This window comes from Rhea pennata, chromosome 4 (genome assembly GCF_028389875.1).
Source record: "Rhea pennata isolate bPtePen1 chromosome 4, bPtePen1.pri, whole genome shotgun sequence".
In the NCBI taxonomy this organism is placed as follows: Eukaryota; Metazoa; Chordata; class Aves; order Rheiformes; family Rheidae; genus Rhea; species Rhea pennata.
In genome coordinates, this window is record NC_084666.1 from 71576896 (window position 1) to 71599604 (window position 22709).

General features: G+C 47.0%; 1 protein-coding gene across 1 annotated transcript in view; it reads left to right on the top strand.

Annotated features, from left to right (window-relative positions):
- Positions 1-21056, top strand: part of CCNI (cyclin I) — a 35450-nt gene extending 14394 nt beyond the window's left edge. The window contains exons 2-7 of the mRNA XM_062574236.1: positions 1522-1678; positions 12713-12847; positions 16762-16836; positions 17018-17158; positions 18020-18250; positions 19350-21056. Coding sequence (XP_062430220.1) covers positions 1565-1678; positions 12713-12847; positions 16762-16836; positions 17018-17158; positions 18020-18250; positions 19350-19808 — 1155 coding nt within the window. The 5' untranslated portion in view covers positions 1522-1564 and the 3' untranslated portion in view covers positions 19809-21056. The remainder of the gene's footprint in view (positions 1-1521; positions 1679-12712; positions 12848-16761; positions 16837-17017; positions 17159-18019; positions 18251-19349) is intronic.
- The last annotated feature ends 1653 nt before the right edge of the window (positions 21057-22709 follow it).

Consider the following 22709-nt stretch of genomic DNA (forward strand, 5'->3'; position numbering starts at 1 on the left):
AAACCGTTGCATAAGTGCTACAAATTAATAAAATAAGAAAAATATTTGTTCTGTAGTTTCCCTTAAATCCATGATGATGCCCTGAATCATCCCTATGTATAGAGCTGTTGTTATTATTGTATATAATCAACTGGTTCTTTGTGTTTTCACTGCAGACTTGATGTTTATTTTCTCTTGTTCAACATGCTGCTTTATTTCCTGTAAATATAACATAAACTGTTATTAACAAGCTAGTCTTTATAAAATAGCCTGGCTAGGATTTGGCCAATATCCACCTGTTTCAGATTTCATGAGAGCACACAAAAGGAATTGAAAGTTTAAATACTTTCCCATGGATTTATGCTTCAGGGCTGAATTGTTTTGGCTAAGTGATTTAATACTGTTAAGAAATTTGCAGCCAGAATAGTGGTAGGCAGTATTAGAAGAATTTGAATAACCTTTTCAGTCAGACCATCTTCTCTTATTAAAAGGCTTTTATGGAATCTATTGTCTTTAAAAAAATATTTTGTCTATTTTGTTTTTAATCTCAAATTCAGAAGTATCTTGACACATTCTTGAGACTGTATGAGGCTCAGGGAAACCCTGATTTTTCTTTTTGCTTTCTGTACAGCAAGATAGATTGTGTACTTTTTGTCGTCACTTTTGCCAGTAGAAGTAAGCTCCAAATACTGTAGGTCTTGTAGAAAATTTTGTCATTGCTTATGCAGCTTGTAATTAATTCATGCCTCACAAAGGCTGTTGTTGGGTTTGCTGTTTTTTGCCTCCTTTAAAATGCATTTCCTATTTAAAGTTAGGTGCTATCTAATCCTCTGGATCTAACATATTTTCAGAGCTGTCAGACCCAAAAGTAACCTTCCTGAACTCCCTAGTACCTTTGCATTGTAGGTGAAATGGGTTGCAGCTTTTGTGAGAAATTACAAACCATACAGCAGGGAGGGAAAATATTGACCTTTTTGTGGGACTGCAGCTTGTAAATCATACAAACATTCTTCTGTTTTGCACGGAACTTCCTGTTGCAGAGGAAGATACTAGAGTAAGGCTAGCACGAAGCAGACTCTGAGGCTGGGATTTTCGAAAAATGCTTGAATAACCTAGCTTCCCCTGAAACGACAGGTAGATTGTTTTTAACTTCAGTAGGATTTAGGCCAAGGCTGCCTACTTTCTAAAATCCCCTTTATATTTCCCAGTTTCTCATTTTCCTCTTTTCAAGTATTTTTCATTAAACACCCTAACTTGCTGCTGAAATGGGAGTAGTCTTGTCTAATTGCCTGCATGACTATGAAGTAGAAGACCACTGGCAGGACCCTCCACCTCACATATATGTTGGAGATGTATGGACCATTTTGGTCTGACATTATCCAGATTTGAGCTGGACTGTTTGGGCTTCCTTGGATAGGTTTGCCAAGTACCTGTCCATGCTGCAGATAGGCCTGTGCCATTTCTTGCAGCTTTAGTCACCTTTGTGCTGTTTACTAGATAGTCATGGCTAGCATTTCACTAGCTTGTCTTTTGGTCTTGCAGGTAGCTGTATCCAGTTGGGTGGCAGGTGGATCCAAGGGTCACCATGAAGTTTTCAGGACCCCTGGAGAGCCAGAGGTTGTCTCTCCTTCTGGAGATGGCAATCTCTAGAGAAGCTCAAATGTGGAAAGCACATGTGCCGAAAATTCAGCCCAATCAGGTAAAGTGTCTTATTTACATCTTTTATTTTAGTAAAGATTCTGTCAAAGGTATGAGATTATACCATGGTGTGTTTTTATGTGGACAACTGAAGCTGTTACATGAGACGTCACCTTCTGTTTGGGAGCTGGGAAATTACCCTTTGAAGCAGGTACTGTTTTATTTGAGGAACATGCCCACTATCAGGGGTACAAGACATACTGTACAGAATACGGTGTTAAATCTCTGCTGTTTCTTGTAGAAGCACGTACTTATATTCCTTTAATTAAATTCATTTTATGAATTGCATGAATAATTAGCTCACATTTCTAGTGGGTGCCTGCTGAGCAACAGTTTTGAAAAGCAACTTAATTTTGTGGGATTAAGTTCATTAATAATACTGCTGAAATGCTGGTTGCTTTCCACATGAGGCATCTTCTCACTTGAACCATTACTGCTAGTTTAGCTCAGGCTTCCTCATGAAATAGCGCGTTCACAGAGAAAGCCTGACTTTGCCACTTTTTCTCATTTTGAGCCAGGTTCTTAGCTCGTGTAAATCATCACAGATTTGTAAGGTAGGTACAGCTGTATCAGCTTAAGCCAGCTGACGGTCTGTCTTGGTAAGGCACTCTCTACCCTGGGAATAACCTCACTGATAAAGACTACTGATAAAGCCGGGTGCAAGGTAGTGTCGAGGGAAGCAGAGCTAGGCCCCTGGCCTGTTTCAGTGAAGAGCATGTTCTCCTCACCCCTGTTCTGTAGGAAAAAATATATTTTTAAAGGGCTCAATATTAGGTTCATTAGTCCACCTTAAGGTGTTCGAGTAGGTCACCTGATTTTCGGAGGTGTTGACTGGATCATGACTGTGGCTGACTTGAGGCTGCACACATTTTAATACCCTTGTTTATGGTAAACCAGCCTGCTCTTCTGTGTTGGCAGTATCCCTGGAGTTGGTGATTATAATGTAGCGAGATAAGATTACAGTATATGAGATAGGTTAGGGATTCAGAGAGTGTAACCAAACCAGACTTGTGTGAAGATTTCCCAGTAACAGAATTCCTGCATTTCTTGCCTTTCTGAAGTTGATTCTGGGTGGCCAAGAAACCACCACCTCCATTAGCCCGTTCTCTGTAGCAATCCCTCCCTTGCAAGATTAGATTATTGCCCTTTGAAGATGAGGTTCCCCAGCTGTGGCGTGTCTGAGATGTCGCAGCAGTGTAACGACTGACCTCGGTCCTTTCTGTGGTGAAGAGCCCTTGTCTTGCTGCCAGGCATCTCTGTGCTCTTTCTTCCCATGGCAAAGAGATTCAGGGCTTTACTTGGCATGGTGTCAAGGGGCCTGGATGTCACTGAAGTTGAGGTTTCGCAGCATCTTGTGAGATGTTGTCCTTAGTAGTAAATACTTGGAAGTTAATTTGACTTTCGGCTAACTGCCACGTATCAAACTGGGGAGGCAACTCCTGTTGCCTTCTGTGAAAAGTCGGAGTAGGCTCAAGTATGGAAACAGTGTGATGGCTACAGCCATTATAAAATTTGTGCTCAATAAAAGACTCAGTTCTGGCCTGGATGGATACCAAATTTGTGCTTTTAGTGTGCAATTATGTCATGATAATGAAAGATCTTTTCCCCCCTCCTCCTCTTAAGGATAATAAAGTGGAGATTCATACTAAGGAGTATTTCCTGGCCCTCCCTGTTTAGCACCATAAGGTTTCTGCTCCAGGAACTTCATGAGACTTCCATCTTCAAAATGGTGTTGTTTTTATAACCATTTTTTACTTTTTCCTACATATAAATTCAAGACATTGACTCTATCAGCTAGAATGTCACAGTATTAAATGTTTTCTAGCACTAAAAAATCATTAAATTGAGTTGAAGTCTCTATGTGCGTATGTATAAAATGTGCAAAGGTCAGACTTAAAAGAGAACATAAACACAGCTGTCTGCTCAGGGGAAATCCTGGCTTGCACAGCCAGGCTATATCTGAAAAGGCTATATCTGGGTTTGTAATCCTGTAAAATATTTCTTTCTCTTCCTATAGTTCATGACAAGGCTTTCAAACTGTCACATTTTCTTTCAGTTCTGCAGTATTCGTTTTGGCAATGTTGCAATCATATAGTTCAGTGTGAATTATCCTGTTCTCTCAAATATCTGAAATAAGGTCATATCCCGTAACATCTATTCGCTTCTTTTGAAAACAGCTTCCGTAGCCTAAAACCTCACTTGTATGAAATTATAGTTTATTTCCCATGACAGTCAGGAAATCTGCATCATTCTGTGTATCAGATCTGGCAGCTTGAAGCATGTGTAACTTTCCATTCCTTGCTACAAAGGTAGACTGACTATAAAATGTGTTTTAATGAAGAAATTTGGTTTGCAAATGAGAAGATATGTGTGCATGTACAAAAAAGCTAATGATCAGATTAGAAATACACCTTAACTATTATTCAGGAGTGAAATTTCAGTTTGATTCTTGGAGGCATTTTTGATTCTAATGTTTAAAAAAGAAAACATAAATTCATTTCTAAATCTGTTTGTCTCAGAGTTGAAATCTTTGAAAGGAAGGAAGAAATTCAAAGTTACAGAAACAGGAAGACTTCATACTCGCAGTACAGGGTGCAGAATCTCTTGGGGGTTTCTGTCCTGATACCTCTGGCTCCCAGTGTTTGTAAATATAGCATAGCCAGATGTCATAGGGGCTTTCAGGCTGAAAAAATAGCTGGGCTTCATCTGGAACCCCCTTGATTTTATTAGTATTGCCGAATGTATTTGATCCTTTTTTTTACCTTTAGGTCAAACAATATGCAGATGACATTCAGGAAGTTTTCCTGTGATTAAGGCTTGAGAAATCAAGCAGCAAAGACTGGTCAAAGGTTTATTTTTGCATGTTACCAAGTAACTTTGCAACAGACATGTTTAAGCCAAGATTTTTATTTTTTACTGAAATAGTGTCACATCTGCTATTTCTCCTTTCTCTGCTTCTTCTGTTTCCCTCACTCTTTCTACCTTCTCATTTGTTCTGTGTACATCATCAGGAATCAGGAGACTGGAGGTCGTTCCCATTTTTTTCCACTGTCTCCCCACATGACCTTGGGTAGATCTTTTAACCTTCCAGTGCCTGTTTTATCCCGTGGGTGAAACAGGGACTGATATTTCCAGCTTTGCAAAACATTGTGAGATGAATGCGTTCAGCTCACCTGATGGGCAGAGCAGTGAACTCTCCCCAGTGGGTGTTTGTGCACGTTATTTTGCAGATGGCAGAGGCTGTGCTGCTCGAGCTCTTTGCTGCACCACTAAACCACAATCAGACCCCGCAGACTGGCACTTCGGAAAATTACCAGGAGAGCACCTCTAATTCCAAACCAATGCAAGTGAGAAACAGCCCAGGGAGAGTCATCTGGGGGTCACTGTGCTGTAAAAGAAGTGTTCCTGGGACCCAAATGGGGACTGATTTGGCCCTGATGTTTATAGCTGCCCTTTTTAGAAGCCTCCCAGGCCCGATAAAGGTGACCTGCTCCCAGATGAGCAGGCATATGCAGGATCAACTAGGAGAAAGAGCAAAATGTCTGCCTGGGACAGCAGACATAAAAAAGAATTATCAGGTAAAGTGTTTTTCTTAGATTAGGCAGCAATGAAATTGAGTAAGTTGGAGTTCACAGCTAATATTTCTTTTTAGGACGGCCTTTTCCAAAGGTCCTAAGGAATTCTTACAAGTTATTTGTACTGTGCTAGCACTCTGGAGCCTGAGTCGTGGCTCCTGGCCCTCTTGTCTGACACACAGTGAGCGAGGAGCACGTTCCTGCAGCACCATTCCTGGGTCAGAGGCGACAAGTGAATTCAGTTGTCAGTACGAGGGAAGCAGAACAGCTCTGCGTGCTTCTCAGCATCGTAGAGACCGCACCAGCAGCTTTCTGACAAATACTGGATGTCAGGTCTGTAGGTGTTGTGTGAGGTGCAGTAATTCCCTCCCGGGCAGAATTACTGACCTCGGCTGTTGCTCGCTTTGGAGCAATGAAATGACAGACATGGGGAATGCAGTGCCACTATGTCGTTCTGCAGGATAGTCATCTACAGCCACAGCGTGTTGACTTGTCTTGTGCTATAGTGTTAGTTAACATTTTTGGCTCGACGCCTTCACAGAAATATCCTGTTCTTTGATGATGTTTAAAGGCATGTTCATCGATAGAATAGGCAACAGACAGCCTGTTTCTCCATAAGAAATCAAGTAACTGCAGGAAAGAGTTCACTGTGATGTACCTGCACTTCGCCCAAGGAACAGACAGAAGCTGACATCCCACATGCTTCCCCATTTCTATCATCTTAAACACATTTGATTCGGTTCTGTAGTTAGACAGTTGATTTGTATTTGTGCTAATACAAAAATCGATCAGTTTACAAATTTGGCTGTGCTCCAAAAAAACTGGGAATTAGCATCACATCTTTTGCTTGGAAGATACAAGCCTGTCACTCAAATACAGGTTTTGAATTGTGTTAACAGTTTTGCACATCTGATGGAACTTTGCTAGTCTTCCACTTTCGTATTTTGGGTTATATGGGCAGACTCCTTGGCCAGAGGCCTGTGCAGCAGCATCCTGCCCTTTGCTTCTGCTGATCTCCTGATGGATGGAGATCCTTGCACATGGAAGGCAGGAGAAGGATCGGTAGGTGTGAGCAAATGGCTGTGATGCAGGGCAGTTTGTAAAAGTAACTTGCAGGCTGTGGTGTAGCAGTACTTTGTTTCTTCGCGCTCAGCAAAACCATGGGGCACTTTTTCAAAACAGTTTTATTGGTGCTCTGCGGGGTGCTTCCTGCACAGCAGAACTATTCTGAAATCCCTCATGCTTCATGCAGCTGCCTTCTGGCTTCCTGCTGTGGGCAAGCCAGGCGGCCCGTCATGCGAGTGTCTGCATGGGCGCCGGTCCAGAGAAAAGCACAGACACCTGCGCAGCCTCCCGCACCCCACGGCTGCGGTGCGCGGGGGCCAGGTAACGTGGCAGCCTTGCCGACGGGCCGGGAGCGCCACGTCTCGGGGCCTGCGGTCGCGGATGGTGAGCAAGGCTGCCTCACAGTCGGGCGCTGGATCCTGCCAGCGCTTTCTGGTGGAGAGCAGGGAATGTTCTCGCTTTTTCGAGTGGCGTGGGTCGTGCACACGCCTGCAAATCTCTGGTGCAGGGACAGGCAGAGCTGTAGGTCGAGCCTTGCTCTGATGAGGCCTCCGCTCCAAAAAAAAAAAAAAAAGAAAAAGAAAAAGAAAAAAAAGAAGAAGGGAGGGAAAGTGACTGCCAGATGAGATGAATTGGCCTTCGGACCTCAGGGCGGTTGTTGAGTCTGCCTCAGAGCAGCCTGCTGCTGCGCTGAAAACGAAGGCTGCCGTTGCTAGGCTTGGATTAATTTTCCCTGACGTGCAGTCTAATTAAAGCTGCCGGACTAGGCGGTCATGCTTTTCCACGCCTGGGGTTAAGTTCTGTAATGGCAGATTTGTGGCAGCAAAACAAAGAGATGACCACGGACACTTTGAGTGGCAGAAGACAATGTCTGTGGGAAAGTACTTTCAAAATGAAGAGGATCTTGGTGTGCAGCCCGGAGGGACTTCTTGCTTTCAGCCACAGTCGTGTCTCATTTTTGCTTTTAATTTTGTATAACTCAAGGAACAATGACCTCACTGCTTAATTAATTTTGCAGTGTTGTAGCTCATATTCACATTACTAGGGTGACATACATATACCTTTGAGGTAGAGGAATAAAAACCATATATTTGGATAGGAAGTTCCCTGCCTTGCTTGGAAGCAGCAGCAGGATGTGTTGACATGATGGGAGCAGTTCTCACTCATTCCGACCCTCTGTGAAAATGAACTATAAGGAATTTACTTGGTGCTGCTGTGAGGAGACTTAAATTTACCTGGTCTTCCGGGGTAAGGGAATTCTGTCCCCACCAATGACCTTATAATTGCAATTAGAGACTGAAGCAGGGAAACTTTTTATTGGATTGATGCTATTCCAGAAAAGAGCTGAAGATTCACCTCATTCTTACTTCCTTCCTGCAACATAGTTCTTAAGAAGCCAAGATGTATTTTGGAGCCTTACTTCTGTTGTGCCTAGAAATGACTTTACCTTGCAGTTACGCCTTCATATGCAAGGGACTCAGTTCTCTGTGCGTGGGTTATTTTATTTTTTTTTTTTTTTTTGGTTTTAATTACATACATGTTGCTTAGATATGCTTTATTTTTCAGTGATCCAGATTAAACGCCAAGTTTTTCACATGGAAAGGTCCATGTTACCGGGGGCTGAGCGTGCAGTTGCTATTTGCTATGTTAGGGCCGAGCCATTTCACATTAACTTCTGATCCTGAAGTTTGACCTTTCGGCCTCCTGTGGCCTGTGAAGGGCAATCTACCAGAATCAGCTGTAGTGAGAGACTCTACGGACAAATCCCAGGAGGACCGAAGGCCGAGAGGCAGCTTAGGAAGATGATCCCTTCTTCCCGCCCCATTTCCCACAGACACTGCTCTTGGGAGACAGCGTAACCTTTCGCTCTGGCAGGAGCTGGGCAGGGAGGATTGCGCCGGGCCAGGACGGACACAGGCAGGAGTTGGGCAAGGTGATCCCTGTTTCTCCCGGATCTGTTGGGAAAGGAGACGACCAGGTTGTGCTGCCAGGGAAGCAGAGGGGATGGGCGAAGTCCTCCTGTGCTGCAGAGGAGAAGAGCCTGGCGCTGCAGCAGGGCAGCTGCTGATCTTGCCCCCTCCTCTACAGCAGACATGTACAGCAAGAGGGAACATGGGGAGAGAGAGGCTGCCGTGCTATTTAACATTGCACTGATTTTGAATCTCTCCTCCTCCTGCTGGAGGGCCCAAGCGTGTTCTTACTGGCTTCCCTAGAAGCGCTGTTGTGCCAGGAGCAGGTCAGTGATTTAGGAGTCACAGACAGGTTTTTAAAATCATGTGTTTTTTTTTTGTTTGTTTGTTTGAAGGAACATTTCAGTTTGGTTTTTAGGGATACACACAGGGCTTAGTTTCTGGATTCACTCAGATCCTGCATTTTCAAAATAATACTTTAAGCTGCTTGAAACCTTTTAAGTCTGCAGTATTGGCCAAACCTGGCTGTGGTTATAAATCCTTTTGTATGGTTTTTTTTGGTCTCCTTCCATTTAAAAATAAATGCAATGAATAAAGCAATAAAAAAGTTCAGCTTAACAGTAGCCCCTCCCCTTAATGACAGTGTTTTTTGGGTTCTGCTGTGCAGTGCTCACCTTGCTACGTGAGAAATGGTCTCTATAAGGACAGCCAGCATTTAACATACTGTTTGCTGTGTTTTTTCCTCCAGGTAATTTCTAGGTCACTACCCCATTGTCCAAAAAAAGAGATGTTGTTAGCAAACCATTTTATAAACTTCTTACTGCTGAGTGTGTGGTGCATTTATTACAGGCGCAGCATGCTTCAAACTAGCATTTCTGGAATGAGTGCAGCCCACTGTGGGCAGCAGGAGTTCTGCCATGGATGGGGCTGAGATTTCACCTGTACATTGCAATAACATTTATAGAAAGAATCATTATGTCTTAGAATTGAGGAAAGTAGTTTACTCTTCTCTGTAAAAGTGGTAGGTGCTTTTTAAAAAGCAGTGCTATTGTCAAGTGACATCCAGAGGTCCCGGCTGAGAGCAGAGGCCCACCTGGATCTGAGACAGAGTCCTGCTGACTCTGTGGCACCACTGGGGCATCAGGAGAGAAAACAAGGCGAGACTTTCTTCTCCTCAGAGAAGCCACGTGGTAAGGCAAGTTTTGCAGGCAGAGGTAGTACATTGTATTACACCAAATGTTGCAGCTGGAAAAAATGGCTTTTGATTACAAAAACCTGTGTCTTTAGATTGTCACAGCCACGCCAGCATTCCTGTTTTACCTTTTCTAAGGGAATTGCTTAAGTACTTTTCAGTGGGACCTGTGTCTGTGAACAAATGTAACCAGCTGTGTGTCCACTAACAAGCTGTCAGCCCAGAACTCAGCTTGGGACCGAGCACTTCAGCCCTGCCACCTTCCCCTCCTCTGCTCTCCCACTAGGGAGATGGACCTCAATGCCAGTAAGGAATTTAAGTACAGAATAAGCAAATTTCGTACTTTAAGTAACCATCCTTGAAAAGATGTGATGCTGGTATTCTGGTAGATGTTGCTGTGCTGGTAGAAGCGCTAGTGTAATTGCACTTCTGCCTACCAAGCTCTGTTTTCAAGGGTTTTCTTGGCTCATAGGCGGTGGATTCAATATGCCAGTAAAAAAAAAGTGCATCATTGTCTAGCTGAAACATATGGTACTTCGATAATAGAGGTGGCCTAAAGTATTTATTTTGCTCCATTGTCAGGTGTTTTTGTCTTTTAATTCCTGCTACTTCTTCCCTCTTATGTTTCTGCTGAGAGGACAGCTACGATAGCCCGGCCCAGGAGTGATTTTTTTTGTTTGTGCAAGCCCTTAGCAACTTGGCAGGCAGCTTTTATTCAGTTTCTTTCTCTTAAACTGTCTCAGCAGTAGTCAAACTGTTGTAGAGAACACAAGGACCCTCCTCAAGGCAGTAGAAATTCACTTGGTTTCACTTCTTACTTCTGGATAATGTCCTTGCTAATCACCTCAAATAATCCAGGTTGAAGTAAGACCAGAGAGATGCTTGGTTGAAAGACTGCAGAAGCTGTAAATATTTCAGAGTACAAGTCAGACAGAGCATTTATTATGTCAATGACTGGTCTATATTTGTGGTTGAAATTCAACTGTTTTCCAAACAGATCAATAGTGGTGTCTTGAGCCAAAAGAAAAAAAAAAAGCCTTTTGAATTGAAATTGTACCTGATTAACCCCAGTCCACAATTTCCTTTACTGCTGAAAGGTTTTTTTTTTTTTTTTTTTTTTGTGTGTGTGTGTGTGTGTGTGAGAGAGAGAGAGAGAGAGAGAGAGAGAACTCTATTTGGAATCTTCTATTTTTAGTATGTACTGAGCTAAAAAAAAATCACTACAATTTTAAAGAAAAATAAACCTATCCTCTCAAAACACCAACTCATTTTCCTCCCATCTGCTGTCTGTCAGGGGCTGGGCACCCGCCTGGCTCCGGTAGCATGTCTGGTTTTGTTCAGGTCTGGCTTTTTTGTATATCTGAGTGGTGTCTCGTCTAAGAAGGTCAATAAATCTCCTAGAGCGAAGCTGGAGGGTAACTGTGTCAGCACCTGAGAAGCTACGAGATAGCCTTCCTTCTTTGCTGCAGGGTGCAGTAGCGTTTGAGTGATGCTTAAATCAGGGTTTCTGTAAAGAAAAAGTTGGCTGTCTCAAGGGAGATTTCTTTGGATGGGGTAAGTTACTCTGTGTTGCACTTAACGAATCTACACCAGCGGTCCGGGGAAAAGCCAGGCAGTCGGTAGGATGGTCTCCCTGCCTGTTCCCCCGGAGGCTTTGCACAGGACTCACTGCTCTCATGTCCTGGTGATGCTTCCTGGTCACAGGTGTGTGCCTACTCTGCAGGGTCAGTGACTACCTGAAGGCCTTCGTTTGGGAATGTAGTGGGGAAGGGGGAAGCACGTATAGACCATTACTTGTCGAGACTGCAGGAACTCCACATGAACACAAGTGCTAGGAGATCACAATCTCCCGAGAAATAAGGTGGGAAACTCAATTTAGCAGCTGTGTCCTTTCCAGAAGCACATATGTAGATGCTTACAGCCACTGCTGTGCCTTAACAACAGTTCGTGCTCTTGCTTTTTCCCTGGGACTCATAGTTTCAGAAGTGGGAGCACAGGTCCTTCAGGGATTTTGAAAATAGACTATGTTATGCTCGGCAAGTGGGGAGAAGAGAGCAGGAAGAGAAGGGGATGCATGTTCAGTAGCCCTCTTGTGCAGGAACAAGGTTGTATTGATTGCTGCATAAATACTGTTAGATGGTGAGGCCATGCTGTCCGTGTTAATGCCAGGAGAGTAACTTTTACAGGAGGACTGGGATTGTTTCATAGAGTGATGACCATACGGCTTTCCTGAAACTGGCACTTAACCAGCAGCCTGGACAACGCCAGGGGTCTGCAGGCTAATGCCATACGCTGATACCATGGCAAGGACTGGCTTGCAGCTGCAGCCCAGAGACAGAAACAGTTACTTGGATTACTGAGAATTCACAGGATTAGTAAAGGCAAGAGTTCTTCCCCTTGCTCTAATTGTCCACCCCAGAGTTCAGTAGTTGATTATCTTGATGAGCTGGAGGAAAAGACCCCAAATAGCCTAACATATCTTTTATGGCTTGAGACATGTTGCTAGATCCCACACCCATTTAACAGTGTCAGAACATAAAGCTGAGGTAGGTGTTTAGAGACTGTCCCCACCAAAAGGTGAGAGGCCCAACCTGGTCCTGTGTCCCCGCAGGGGCAGAGGACACGCTGCTGGCTGTGTGGGCGGCTTCCTGGAGCAGCTCGCGGAGGATGCAGGCTGCAGCTTGTGGCCTGCAAGCTGCTGAGCGCCTTTAGCCTTTTGCTGACTCGTATGCGAACGAAGCACATCGGGTGCCGTCTGTGATTGCTTGTTAGCAATATTGCAAGTATAGTTTGTGCGTGTGTTAAGGCAGACCTGGATCCCTCTGCAAAGTTGACAGATTTTTGTTATATGCATTAAGTTTTTCTATAAAGGGAGCTGGCACTCTGCTCTAACCTTTTCAGCCATGAGGGCTTACAGTTAGAGACTCTCCTTTTGCCTGTGTGTTTGAATGCTAGACTTGGAGGACATTTGGAAAGCCTGTGCTCTGTGCAAAATGACATGCATGAACTACCAGTATTGATTTGCCCAGGCAGAGAAAGATCTATGTAGAAATCTTGATGCAGTTCCCTACTGGAAAGCCTGTTTTGGACTGTCTGCATCCCGGAGCCACCAGTAAAGGTGCATGATCACCAGCCACACGTGCGAGAGCTGAGTGCTTCCTCAGGCAGGTTCAGAGCACCCCTTTCTGAAGCAGCCTTTGTTTCAGTGCTAACTCCTGTAGAGGTAAATATGTTTGGTCTTTTCTGAGTTGCTCAACCCTTATTTAAGAACGTTTTGTTTTTCTCTCCAACAGGATGTAGCCATTTCTCCAAAGCAGAGGGATGAGGTCATTCAGTGGCTGGCCAAGCTCAAATACCAGTTCCACCTTTATCCAGAAACGCTCGCCCTGGCCATCAGTCTTTTGGACAGGTTTTTAGCCACAGTAAAGGTAAATATTTGCAGATACGTAAACCAAAATGGATCTTTACTGCCCACTCAGAGTATGCCAGCAACCCTCTTTCCTGTTCCTGCATATAATCCTGGTGGTGTGACTGTATGGAAGTGCTTACTTTTCACCTCTGCTCTCCCCATCCTCTTTCTTTCTCACGCATATACAGGAGGTCACTTGTATTACTGCAAACCTTAATTTCAGGTGCTGAAGCTGTGGCAGTGCACCACTCTCACTGTGGCAATACACTGCCACTAGGCACTTTCGGAGGTAGTTTCTTTCCTCAGTCATTTTTCCCTTGGTGATTGCTTTCACCAGCACATGCTGGTCAGCCTCTCCCGGGAAACTAACCCAGCACTTACATCTGCCAAGAGTATTTTCTCCCTCTTCTGTTCTGCCTCGTTTCCTTTACATACTGCAGCTCATTAGTTTAAACACCTATTAACCTAGAAGAAAGCCAGTGCCCTGCCTCTTGAACTGCATGTTCTCTTCTAACCTGGTTTGAATGTTAAGTTAACCCTACCAACATACTTGTTTCTTAAGCAATTGTTGCTTAACCAGAGAGAAAAAGAATATAAGTAGAGATCTTAAAGCAGATACATTTTAGATGAAAAGAAAGATCTGACCTGAGCAAAACTGAGTCATAAAGCTAAAGGAAATAGCTGTTAGCCCACCATTAGAGACCTCAGCCCAGTGCCCTCTCACACAGTCCCAGCTTGCCTCTCTTAATTGCTCTCGTATTTAACTGCAGCAGTATTTAGTCTCACCTGGAACTGCTGTGAGCACTTGCTAGTAGTGAATGAGCTGATGGGAACAAATAGATGCTTGAGGACTGGTTTGGGCCAGGATTTTTTAAGCCAGTGTGCTGGTGCAGGGAAATGAAGGAACGGGACAGGTTCAGCCAGAGATGAGTGCTTCTGGCAGGAACGTGTGTGTGTGTGTGTGTGGGGGGGGAAGCTGTTGAGTGCTAATGTGGTCTGTAGATAATCTGATGGACTAAGATCTAAAGAGAGACTGATTTTCAGGCAGACCTGAAGAGAAAAGGTGGTAAGCGAGCATGGCTGCAAGTCCTGACAGTGACGGGCTGTGCAGTCTGCTGTACTGAATGGCACAGAGAATATGGCCATAAAGTATTTGTTTTTTTAGGCCTAGTATTTCATAGGGACTTTTAAAGAAAAATAAATAAATAAAACCCAGTATTTAGGACATCTGCAACTCTGGGTGGGAGCTGTTGTTGTTCTGTATCTTAGCCAGTTGTGCTGTGAGTGCTAAATGGGTCTGCTATGGGAATAAATCAGAGGTGCTGTGCTTGGGATGCATTTTGTACCCCTGTCAATGACCAAACTGGGGGGGGGGGGTCACCTCAAGATCCCTAGCCTTGAGTTCTGAAGCCAGGCTTTGGGCCTTACCTCTTCCTATATTTGCGCAGTTAAATTCTGTGCTCAGCAAATCTGCAGTCTCAGCTTCACGTGCGTCTAATCTTATTACAAACACTCTTAGGTAAGTAATACAGCTTAGGAAATGTAAGCAGGAGAACATAGTATTTTCAGCCTGCGTACTTACGTTTCAATGAGACGTGGCTCAACAGAACAATGATGTCTTCCATTAACCCATCCTTTAGCTATCGTTAAATATTGATAACATTTAAATTACAAGTCATGGAAAACTTAACTTAAAATGGGTGATTTACTGGAACACTGAGATGGAAAATAGGTATTTAAAATCCCTCAACAGTAATGCCCTCAAGTACAGTTTTTGCTTGCAGTAATTTGCAGCAGCCAGTCTACAGAGAAATGAAGTATGAGACCAAGAGAAGCTCGCTGTGTGCCTCAGGCAGCGAGGAGGAATGTGGAAAGGCATTTGTCAAGAGGTTTTCAGCTTATTCTGAGCTCCTGGGCGAGCATTACTCAAACAGGTCAGGGCTTCTGCTCCCGCCCCTGCTTTTCTTCTCCCATAAAGCTGTTGCTTTATGGTTCCAGCGATGCACCTTAACGCCTGCTTCTTACCAGGTGCTGCTCTGCAGGACTGTTAAGACAGCTAGTCTCTTCCCTTTGCTGTAAGCGTGCGCTGAAATTGCTCAGCGCTGTGCTGTTGGCCAGCTACGTTTCTGGTGACCAGCAGCGTTTGCTGTAGGTCTCTGCACAGCGCCAGTTAACCGCCGGCGGAGGCTTGGCGATATTTGCAGCAGCCGTAGGCAGCGTTTGCCCGTTGATGAGGCGTAGGGAGAGCGAGCAGAGGCTTCTGGAGGGGACTGGGCCGGGTGACTGTGCTTTAACACGCTTGGGCAAAAAACGCTCTTCGCCCTTGCAGGGTGGTGGAGGGCAGCATGCATAGGAAGTGAAGGGACAAATGCATTATTGAAGTAATGCTAAATAAAGCAGGGAATAAACTTGACTGAGCATTGGAACTTGCTCTAAACACCTCCTTCTGCCTGACTACCGCGCGAGTGTCCTTTTTGCTGTACATTTATTATACACTGACTTGACAGTTTGCTCTTAACTTGCCTCTGCGGGGAAGAACAAGTCTCAGTCTTGCCTTGAGGGACTTCAGTCTCTTTACTGTGAGTGATACCTGAACACACACGTGTACCTCTGTCTGCCCCCAGCGTGGACTCCCTACAACTATCTAAGCTGAAGTTGAAATATCACTAGAAAGCCAAGGCTCCAGGCACAGCTGAATCTTTTCATGTAACTGAAACTGAACACTGCTAAATATCTTTAATTTTGATGGCATCCAGTGTCCTTCTTTCCTGCTGCTTTCTGGAAACAGTGTTTTAGGTTTCCTGAGAGCTCGTTGCATGAGTGTGGCTTATAGGATCGCACCCTTAAACCCCCATATCTCTGTTCCACTAAAACTAACCCAGCAGGAATTAATTATGGCAGCAGTGGATTTTGCATTCTACGCAGGGTTTCAGTTGTCCTTTGCTTTTTCTCATTGAAATTGCTTTCAGTGCAGTCAGAAGATCAGCTCTACCCCGGCCGCGTGGAGGTGCAGCGGTTTGCTGAGGGCGCAGTGCCTCTGCTTGTCCTAGCCCTCAGCTACTGCGCCTAGCGCTAAGGAGCAGGTGGATGCACCCTGTCACACCTTATCTTTTTCCTTTAGACTAACGTTGGAAGCTAAGTCCTGTGCCAGACTTAAGATTGGCACGTCCAGTGGGGTTTTGCTCAGTAGTAAATTCTGAGCACGTGCTTATGCTCCATTGATCACAGGGGCTACCTACCTGCTCCGTTTTTTTTTTTTTTTTTTTTTTTTTTTTGCCCTCCACTGAATTAAGGCTCAGAAAAGTTTTGACGCACGTGGGAAAAAAATAAAATAAAAATCACCCTTTCCCCTTCTAATTTAACCTAACCTCACCTAAAGCACCTCACCCTAAAAGGGGCCTGCTCTCCCTCGATAATCTCTGGGCCATGGTTTTGAGAACTACTAACAAATAACGTAAGTGGAATGTTTTTTATGTATGCTTTATACTTGTTCAGCAGACAAGGACAGCATTTTTAAACTCTTATTTTCCTTCCTACTCTGCCTCTGCCCCCCGAGCTGCAGCAATGGCAGCGTGCTGCTGCAGCAGGTGGCGCGGTGACGGTTTTGTGCCAGTAGATGATCTGGCCCTTCTGGTTTGCTCCTTGCTATTTCTGCTACACTGACTAAAAACGAGCTCTTTCCACTCCATTGCCGCACATCAGTGGGTGCCAGTTACAGCGATGGAGCTGGCTGGTTTCTGTGCTGTTTTACGTCATGGAATATGGATTTTCGCTCCGCATGGCTTGCCACCGCCGCGGCGTGTCGGAGGTCAGGCCGCTGATCCAGAACACGCCGTGCGGGCAGCTGGAGACCCTGGGGCTGAGGATGTCCGAGCAGAAGGGATTTCTGTATTGCATTCATCCGGGGAATTTCTCTGCTGTTCTCTGTCCTAGGCCCGTCCAAAGTACTTGAACTGTATTGCAATCAGCTGCTTCTTCCTTGCTGCAAAGACCATTGAGGAAGATGAGGTAATAAATATATTTTTTTCTGGTAATCTGCTGTCATCTGACTGTATGCTTTTCTAGTGCTATCTCTGCTTGCATGGGGTGGTTGGCACTTGAAGGGCAGGGATGAAGCTTCTTGTGCAATTTTTATGAAGACGATTGGCACTTTCTCTTCTCCCCCTTGCCCACATGTTGGCTTTTACAGAGGATTCCAGTACTGAAGGTGTTGGCTCGGGATAGCTTTTGTGGTTGTTCTCCAGCTGAAATTCGCAGAATGGAGAAGATTATCCTGGATAAACTGAACTGGGATCTTCACATGGCAACACCACTGGATTTCCTTCATATTGTAAATAAGAAGATACTCTATTTTCTCTGCTATCTTAGTATGTACTGTATCAAGAGGTACCTAGACAAAAACCCCTCCCTGTTGGAGAGCAGAGCCCTCAGCATGTTGTCACAATACTTTTGTACAAGCACTTTCTGAAACAACCAACCTTTCCAGAAAGCTTCAGAGGCAACTTGTGATTTGAAATAACTCGGGGGCAATTTTCAAAATTTGTGCCCACTGTCTGAAAACCTGGCCCTAAACTGCTGGTGGTTTTGTTCAAACCTAAATAGCAGGCAGCAGTAAAATACAAATGAAGCAAGGAGGAAGCCCCAGTGCCGGGCAGTGGGCACGCTCAGGGCGAGCTGCAGAAGGAACAGAGAGCCTGCTAGTTTGATAAGAGGTTAAAGAGAATGAAAACACCCCGAGTGTCTCTTCATTGAATTTCATCTTCTCTCGGCTTTCCTGAGGGGAGGCTTTTGGCTAGGACACCTCAATTCTCAAATGTGCATTGCTGAGAGAGGAGGCGAGGATGAGAGAGAGAGAGTGGAGGGGCCTTCTGCAGAGCTCCGAGCAGCATGGCTCCCACCGCGTGTGATGGGGCACCCTGGCAAAAGGCAGCTCGAGGCTGTTCGTGGGTTCAGCACGGAGCTGCTTTTTCCACGGTGTGGGAAAGTCAAGGGTTACACCACGTGACGGAGGTTCCCTTGCGTCTGGGGGTGCCTGTCGCACGCCACCCTCGCGGTACGACCTGGTTCCGTTGCTCTAAAGGCACGTGGCCAAGAGGAGCCTGCGCTGCGCCCACGGGGGCTGCGTGGTGGGTCGCGTGGCTGCGCGGGCCTGTTGTGACACCACGTGCTTCCTGTGCTTGTCTCCCCCCAGTTCCACGCGGTTGCGGTGTCCAACAGGCCTCAGCTATTGACCATCCTGCCCAAACCGAGTCCCTCGCAGCACGTGGCGGCCCTCACCAAGCAGCTGCTGCAATGCATGGCCTGTTACCAGCTGCTGCAGTTCAAGGGCTCCATGCTGGCCCTGGCCATCGTCAGCCTGGAGCTGGAGAAGCTGCTGCCTGACTGGCTGGCTCTCATCATCGAGCTGCTCCAGAAGGTGCAGGTAAGGGGAGCTGGGGCTGGACATCACGGCACCAAGGGGCAGGGAGCCACCGGGGCCACGGAAGGCTGCAGCTTGGACAGGAGGCATCCAGGGAGAAGGGAAACTTGTCCTGGATGGCAGCTGGCTGTAGTCAAAAAAAATACCTCCCCTAGTCCCAGGGAGCGAGGAGCGCTGGGCTCAGCCGTGAGCCAGGAAGCGGAACGAGCCCCCTGTGAGCGTGGAGAGGAGGGCAGAGGTTCAGTGGAACCGGCTGTGCTTCTCCCGCGTTCACTTCCTTCAGTCTTACTGAAAACACAACCTTCTCCTTGGTGTTTGGTCCAGATGAAGCAGCGCTGGGTGAGGGCGGGTGCTGGGAGAGGGGTGGTCTTCACGTGGGCACGATGCCCTGTCCATTACGAAAGCTGAGTCTAGTGATAGAGAGGCTGCAGAGGAGACAAACAGCTTAAACGCACAGCCGAGAGGGACGAGGCCAGGGTCCCCTCTTGCTGGAGTAAACCATGAATTTGCCTGTGGATTTGCCCAAGGAAAGCAGGTCTGAGAGCAGAACTGCAGCCACAGATTGGAAAGGGGATTTTCTTAACAGACTTCAGCTCTTGGTTTGTGGAGCCCATCTTCAGCTGCAAGCCTCAGCCACGCAGCCAGGATCCGTGTTCAGCGCCGCATGGGAAATGCTTCCCTGTGCGAGTTCTCAGGTGACGTGAGCCTTCAGGGCTCTCGGGCCCATAGCTGCTGACGCTGCCTGCAAAGATGGTCGCGCGCCAGCCTGAAAGGACGGTTCACTGGGGCAGTTCTGCAGCGTTCATCACGACTGCATCCTGCCTGTGATGGGTAATGGCCACTCTGCACCAGGAAAAAAATCGACACACTGGGGAGAGAATCCTAGTTAGCAGCACAGACGTCGTTTTTAAGCGCATTAGGTGGCCTTATCGCGAGGAGAAGCAGTGAAGCTGCCAGCAGATGCAGTGAGCCATTTTTCAAGCGCGTGGGTGGCCCGTGTGTTCCGAGCACTAGCCCTGCCCTGGTTCGTAGCCACTGGTCTGGCGGCAGCGGGTAACCTTCATGTTGCAATGCCGGTTCCTTGCTTGTCTTCTCGCTCCAGATGGATAGCTCGCAGCTGATCCACTGCCGGGAGCTCGTGGCACATCACCTTTCCACTCTGCAGTCTTCTCTGCTGCCCAATTCTGTATATGTCTACAGTCCCCTCAAGCATACCCTGGTGGCCTGTAACAGAGGAGTGTTCAAATGCCAGCCCTCCTCTGTCCCAGGGCCAGGTTTCTCCAAGGACAACGGCAGGCCAGAAGTGCCAGTCACAGGTACAGCCGCGCTCTACCAGCGTCTGCCGGCTCCCACCAGCTGCAAGCAAGCCTCTGCCAAGCGCAAAGTGGAGGAGATGGAAGTGGACGACTTCTACGACGGTATCAAGCGCCTCTACAACGAAGATGTTGCTCCCGAGGTAGCGGCTCTTGAAGGCGTGGGCTCGGTTTGCAGCGCTGACGTCTCGAGGCAGGAGGGCAGCGTTTCCCCTTGTCCGCCTTTGCAGCCAGTGTCCGTCATGTAGCTGGAGGCGCACGCCGCAGCTGCCTTCCAAACCTCGCAGAACGCGGCGCCGCGTAGCTGCAGTGGGGGGAGAAGGGGCCCATACCTTGTCAGGCTGAACTGAAGGGAGCCAAAAAACAGAAAAAAAAATCCCAAACCTTTTTTGAATTTTTTTCTTGTGCGGCTAATTATAGTTCCACTATTTAAGCACTTAAAAACACAAAAAAGTATAAAAAATTTATAAAAGACCCAAAAACCAAACAAAAAAAGTAGCAAAAAATTGTTTCTTTCTAGTGTTGTCAGTTCCACTGTTTTTCTGCTCCTGTGTGTTGTAACCCATTCTCTGTGTCCAAGAGCTCACATCAATTGTGCAGAGTTGTTTCAGGTTTCCCGGCCAAGTAACACCCCTCTGATCCGGTTTCCTTCTTCTCCTTAGTCTCTTTCTGCTTGCTCCTCTTTTAATTCTCAGCAAGTCTTGTGCATGATGTTCTGTACTATCTGACCTTCATGACAGGTTTGTTTTTTCTTTCTAAAGGAAAAGACCTTTTTTTTTTTTTTTTTGTTAGAACTTTGGTGTTTAAACGTGATGATATTTAAAAACTGAATTTAAATAAAAGGTTAGTCAGAAAAAAAAAAAAAACAACCCCAAAACAATGCTTGCAAACTGCTCCACGCTTAAGTAACCACAGGAGCGTGAAAGTACTCCGCAAGAACACTAGGGCAGTGGCCACGGTGCTCTCTGTACCTTACACAAAGTCTTCTCCAAATTAAACACTGTGTTTTTGAACAGAGAAGGCAGTTAGTGAACTAAAGTACTGTTTTTTTCAAGTGATTTTAGTTCACTATTCTTTTTAGTTTGCACCAGGAATTGCACTCAGTGTAGATATTCACCAACACACGACTTTCTACATCAAGTGTAAACCTTAAATTCTGCAATGGAGACTTTTTTCCCATATGTTTATAAGCTTTTAGCATGTGACCAGCCCTGCTCAGTGAGGTGCTGGAGTGGCTAAGTACGCCCGAGGTTTGAAAGATGGGTAATTACCCATCATAAAAGAACAGAAGACCCTGACCCCAAGTTTTGTGTTCCTGTAACTTCTAACCAAAAGCGAAACCTTTAAAAGCTCCTCTCTTTAAATGTTACACCTGTGTTTCTCGGAATGACCCGTCCCAATCTCAAGCTCTCTCCACAGCCCTGAGGAAGGTATTGTATTTGGAGCCCTTGTACTGATGAAAGCCTTCTGGTAGCAATAAAGTAAGTTGTCCTGGATTCTGAGTCTTGTTTCGTGCTCTCTGCCTGGGCCCAGGAGCAGTTTTACGTGAGGGCTGCCACGAAGCTGCTAAGCTGCGCGCTTCCAGAAGTCCTCACCCGTTTGGGACTTGCACCTTCTTCGTTGCTGGCCTCGACGTCGCGCTGGGCGGCTGGGAAGCAGCCTTCTCCTCCTCCCCCGTCCCACGGCCTGTCCCCCCACAGCGCACAGCTCCCCTGTGACGGGCCCTTCTTGGGCTTCAGCCATCCTCTGCCCGCTCGCGAGCTGGAAACGCGTGAGCCAGCGTCACCTTTTCTACCATCTCAGCCCGCCCGGGGCGGCGTTTCCGGAAGCGGTGCCCTTTCCTTCCGTCATCCTCGTGGTGTCGGAGTTGGGAGCCTTTTATCTCGCTTCCCTTGTTTTCATCCTCTCCAACCAGGGGGTTGTGCAGTCTCAGGGCTTCATCATGCCCACATGTTTTTCTGTTAAATTACACACTGTAACAGCTCTAAATAAAACTGCCCTTGTTTCTGGCACCGAACGTACCAACGCTAGCGCGGGAAAGCCTGGAGTCAGGTAATCCGCACTCCCCCGACAGCCAAGCCGGCAACTGCGGTTGAAGGGAGCCTCCGTGCTCTTGAGCCCGCTGCACGCTGCAGCTGTTAAAATGACCCAGGCTGTCCTGAAGGAGCAGTTGCCACGAGCTCTGGTTGCACGTGCAGACCCAGAGCGGGGAGCCAGGGGTATCGTAACTGCTCTGGCTAGACAGGACTGCGCCGTACAAAACACGGAGAGCGTTGCGGGATGGCAGCCTGTTTTATTTGGCTTCCAAGCGCACCATATGTACTGGGGGAGAGGAAAAAACGGGGATACAAACACCACGGCGGTGTCATCCGACAAGGCTCAGGCTACGCCTCAGTTTGGAACAGCTTCTCCTTCTCTGCACGCTCCCTCTCCCCAGCTTAAGGAACGTCCCCCGCCCAGACCCCTTCAGGCGGCCCTTGGGCGCTCCCAGGGTTACCGCCCTAACCCATTTGCGGAGCAGCAGGAGGGAAGGAGTTGGCACAGGGCTGAAAACAGGAACGTACCTGCGGTGCCAGTTGGCAGAGGCTTTGCTGGAGCAGAAGGAAAGGGAAGCTGGGAGTCAGGAGAGATTTCCACGCTGCTGGAGCGCACACGCGCTTTCTGCTTCTCTAGCAGACGTGCTGTGGCTGTGTTGGCGACTCGCTTTGCAGGGAGGTAGCGTGTTTCCTTCTCTCTATCCTTCCCAATCCCGAAGGCAGGGGACAACAGCCAGCCCTGTGCTGCCCCTCACCAGCGCGTCCCCCAGGCCACGGAAACGAGCTCTGCAGTGACTGAGCTTGCTGCCGCGCTCGGGCCGGCCCCGGGCGCGACAGGACGGGCGAAAAAGCCCTTCTGCTTCAGGAGAAGCGGCATCTTCGTTCTTTGCCGTGAAGGGGAAGGAGGTGGCTCTCTGCTACCGTGCAGCTTGCGAGAGGCAGGTGATTAATTCTGGTGGTGTAACAGCCCGCACCCACTAGCGCGCTCAGCAAGCCCAGCGCAGCGGGGACACGGGAGCAAGGAGCGCCCCGCAGGGCCGCGCAGGGAGGGTCTGGCCAGGCAGCCCAACCGGGAGAAGAGCAAGGCAGAGGGGCAGGGAAGGGCAGTGCTGC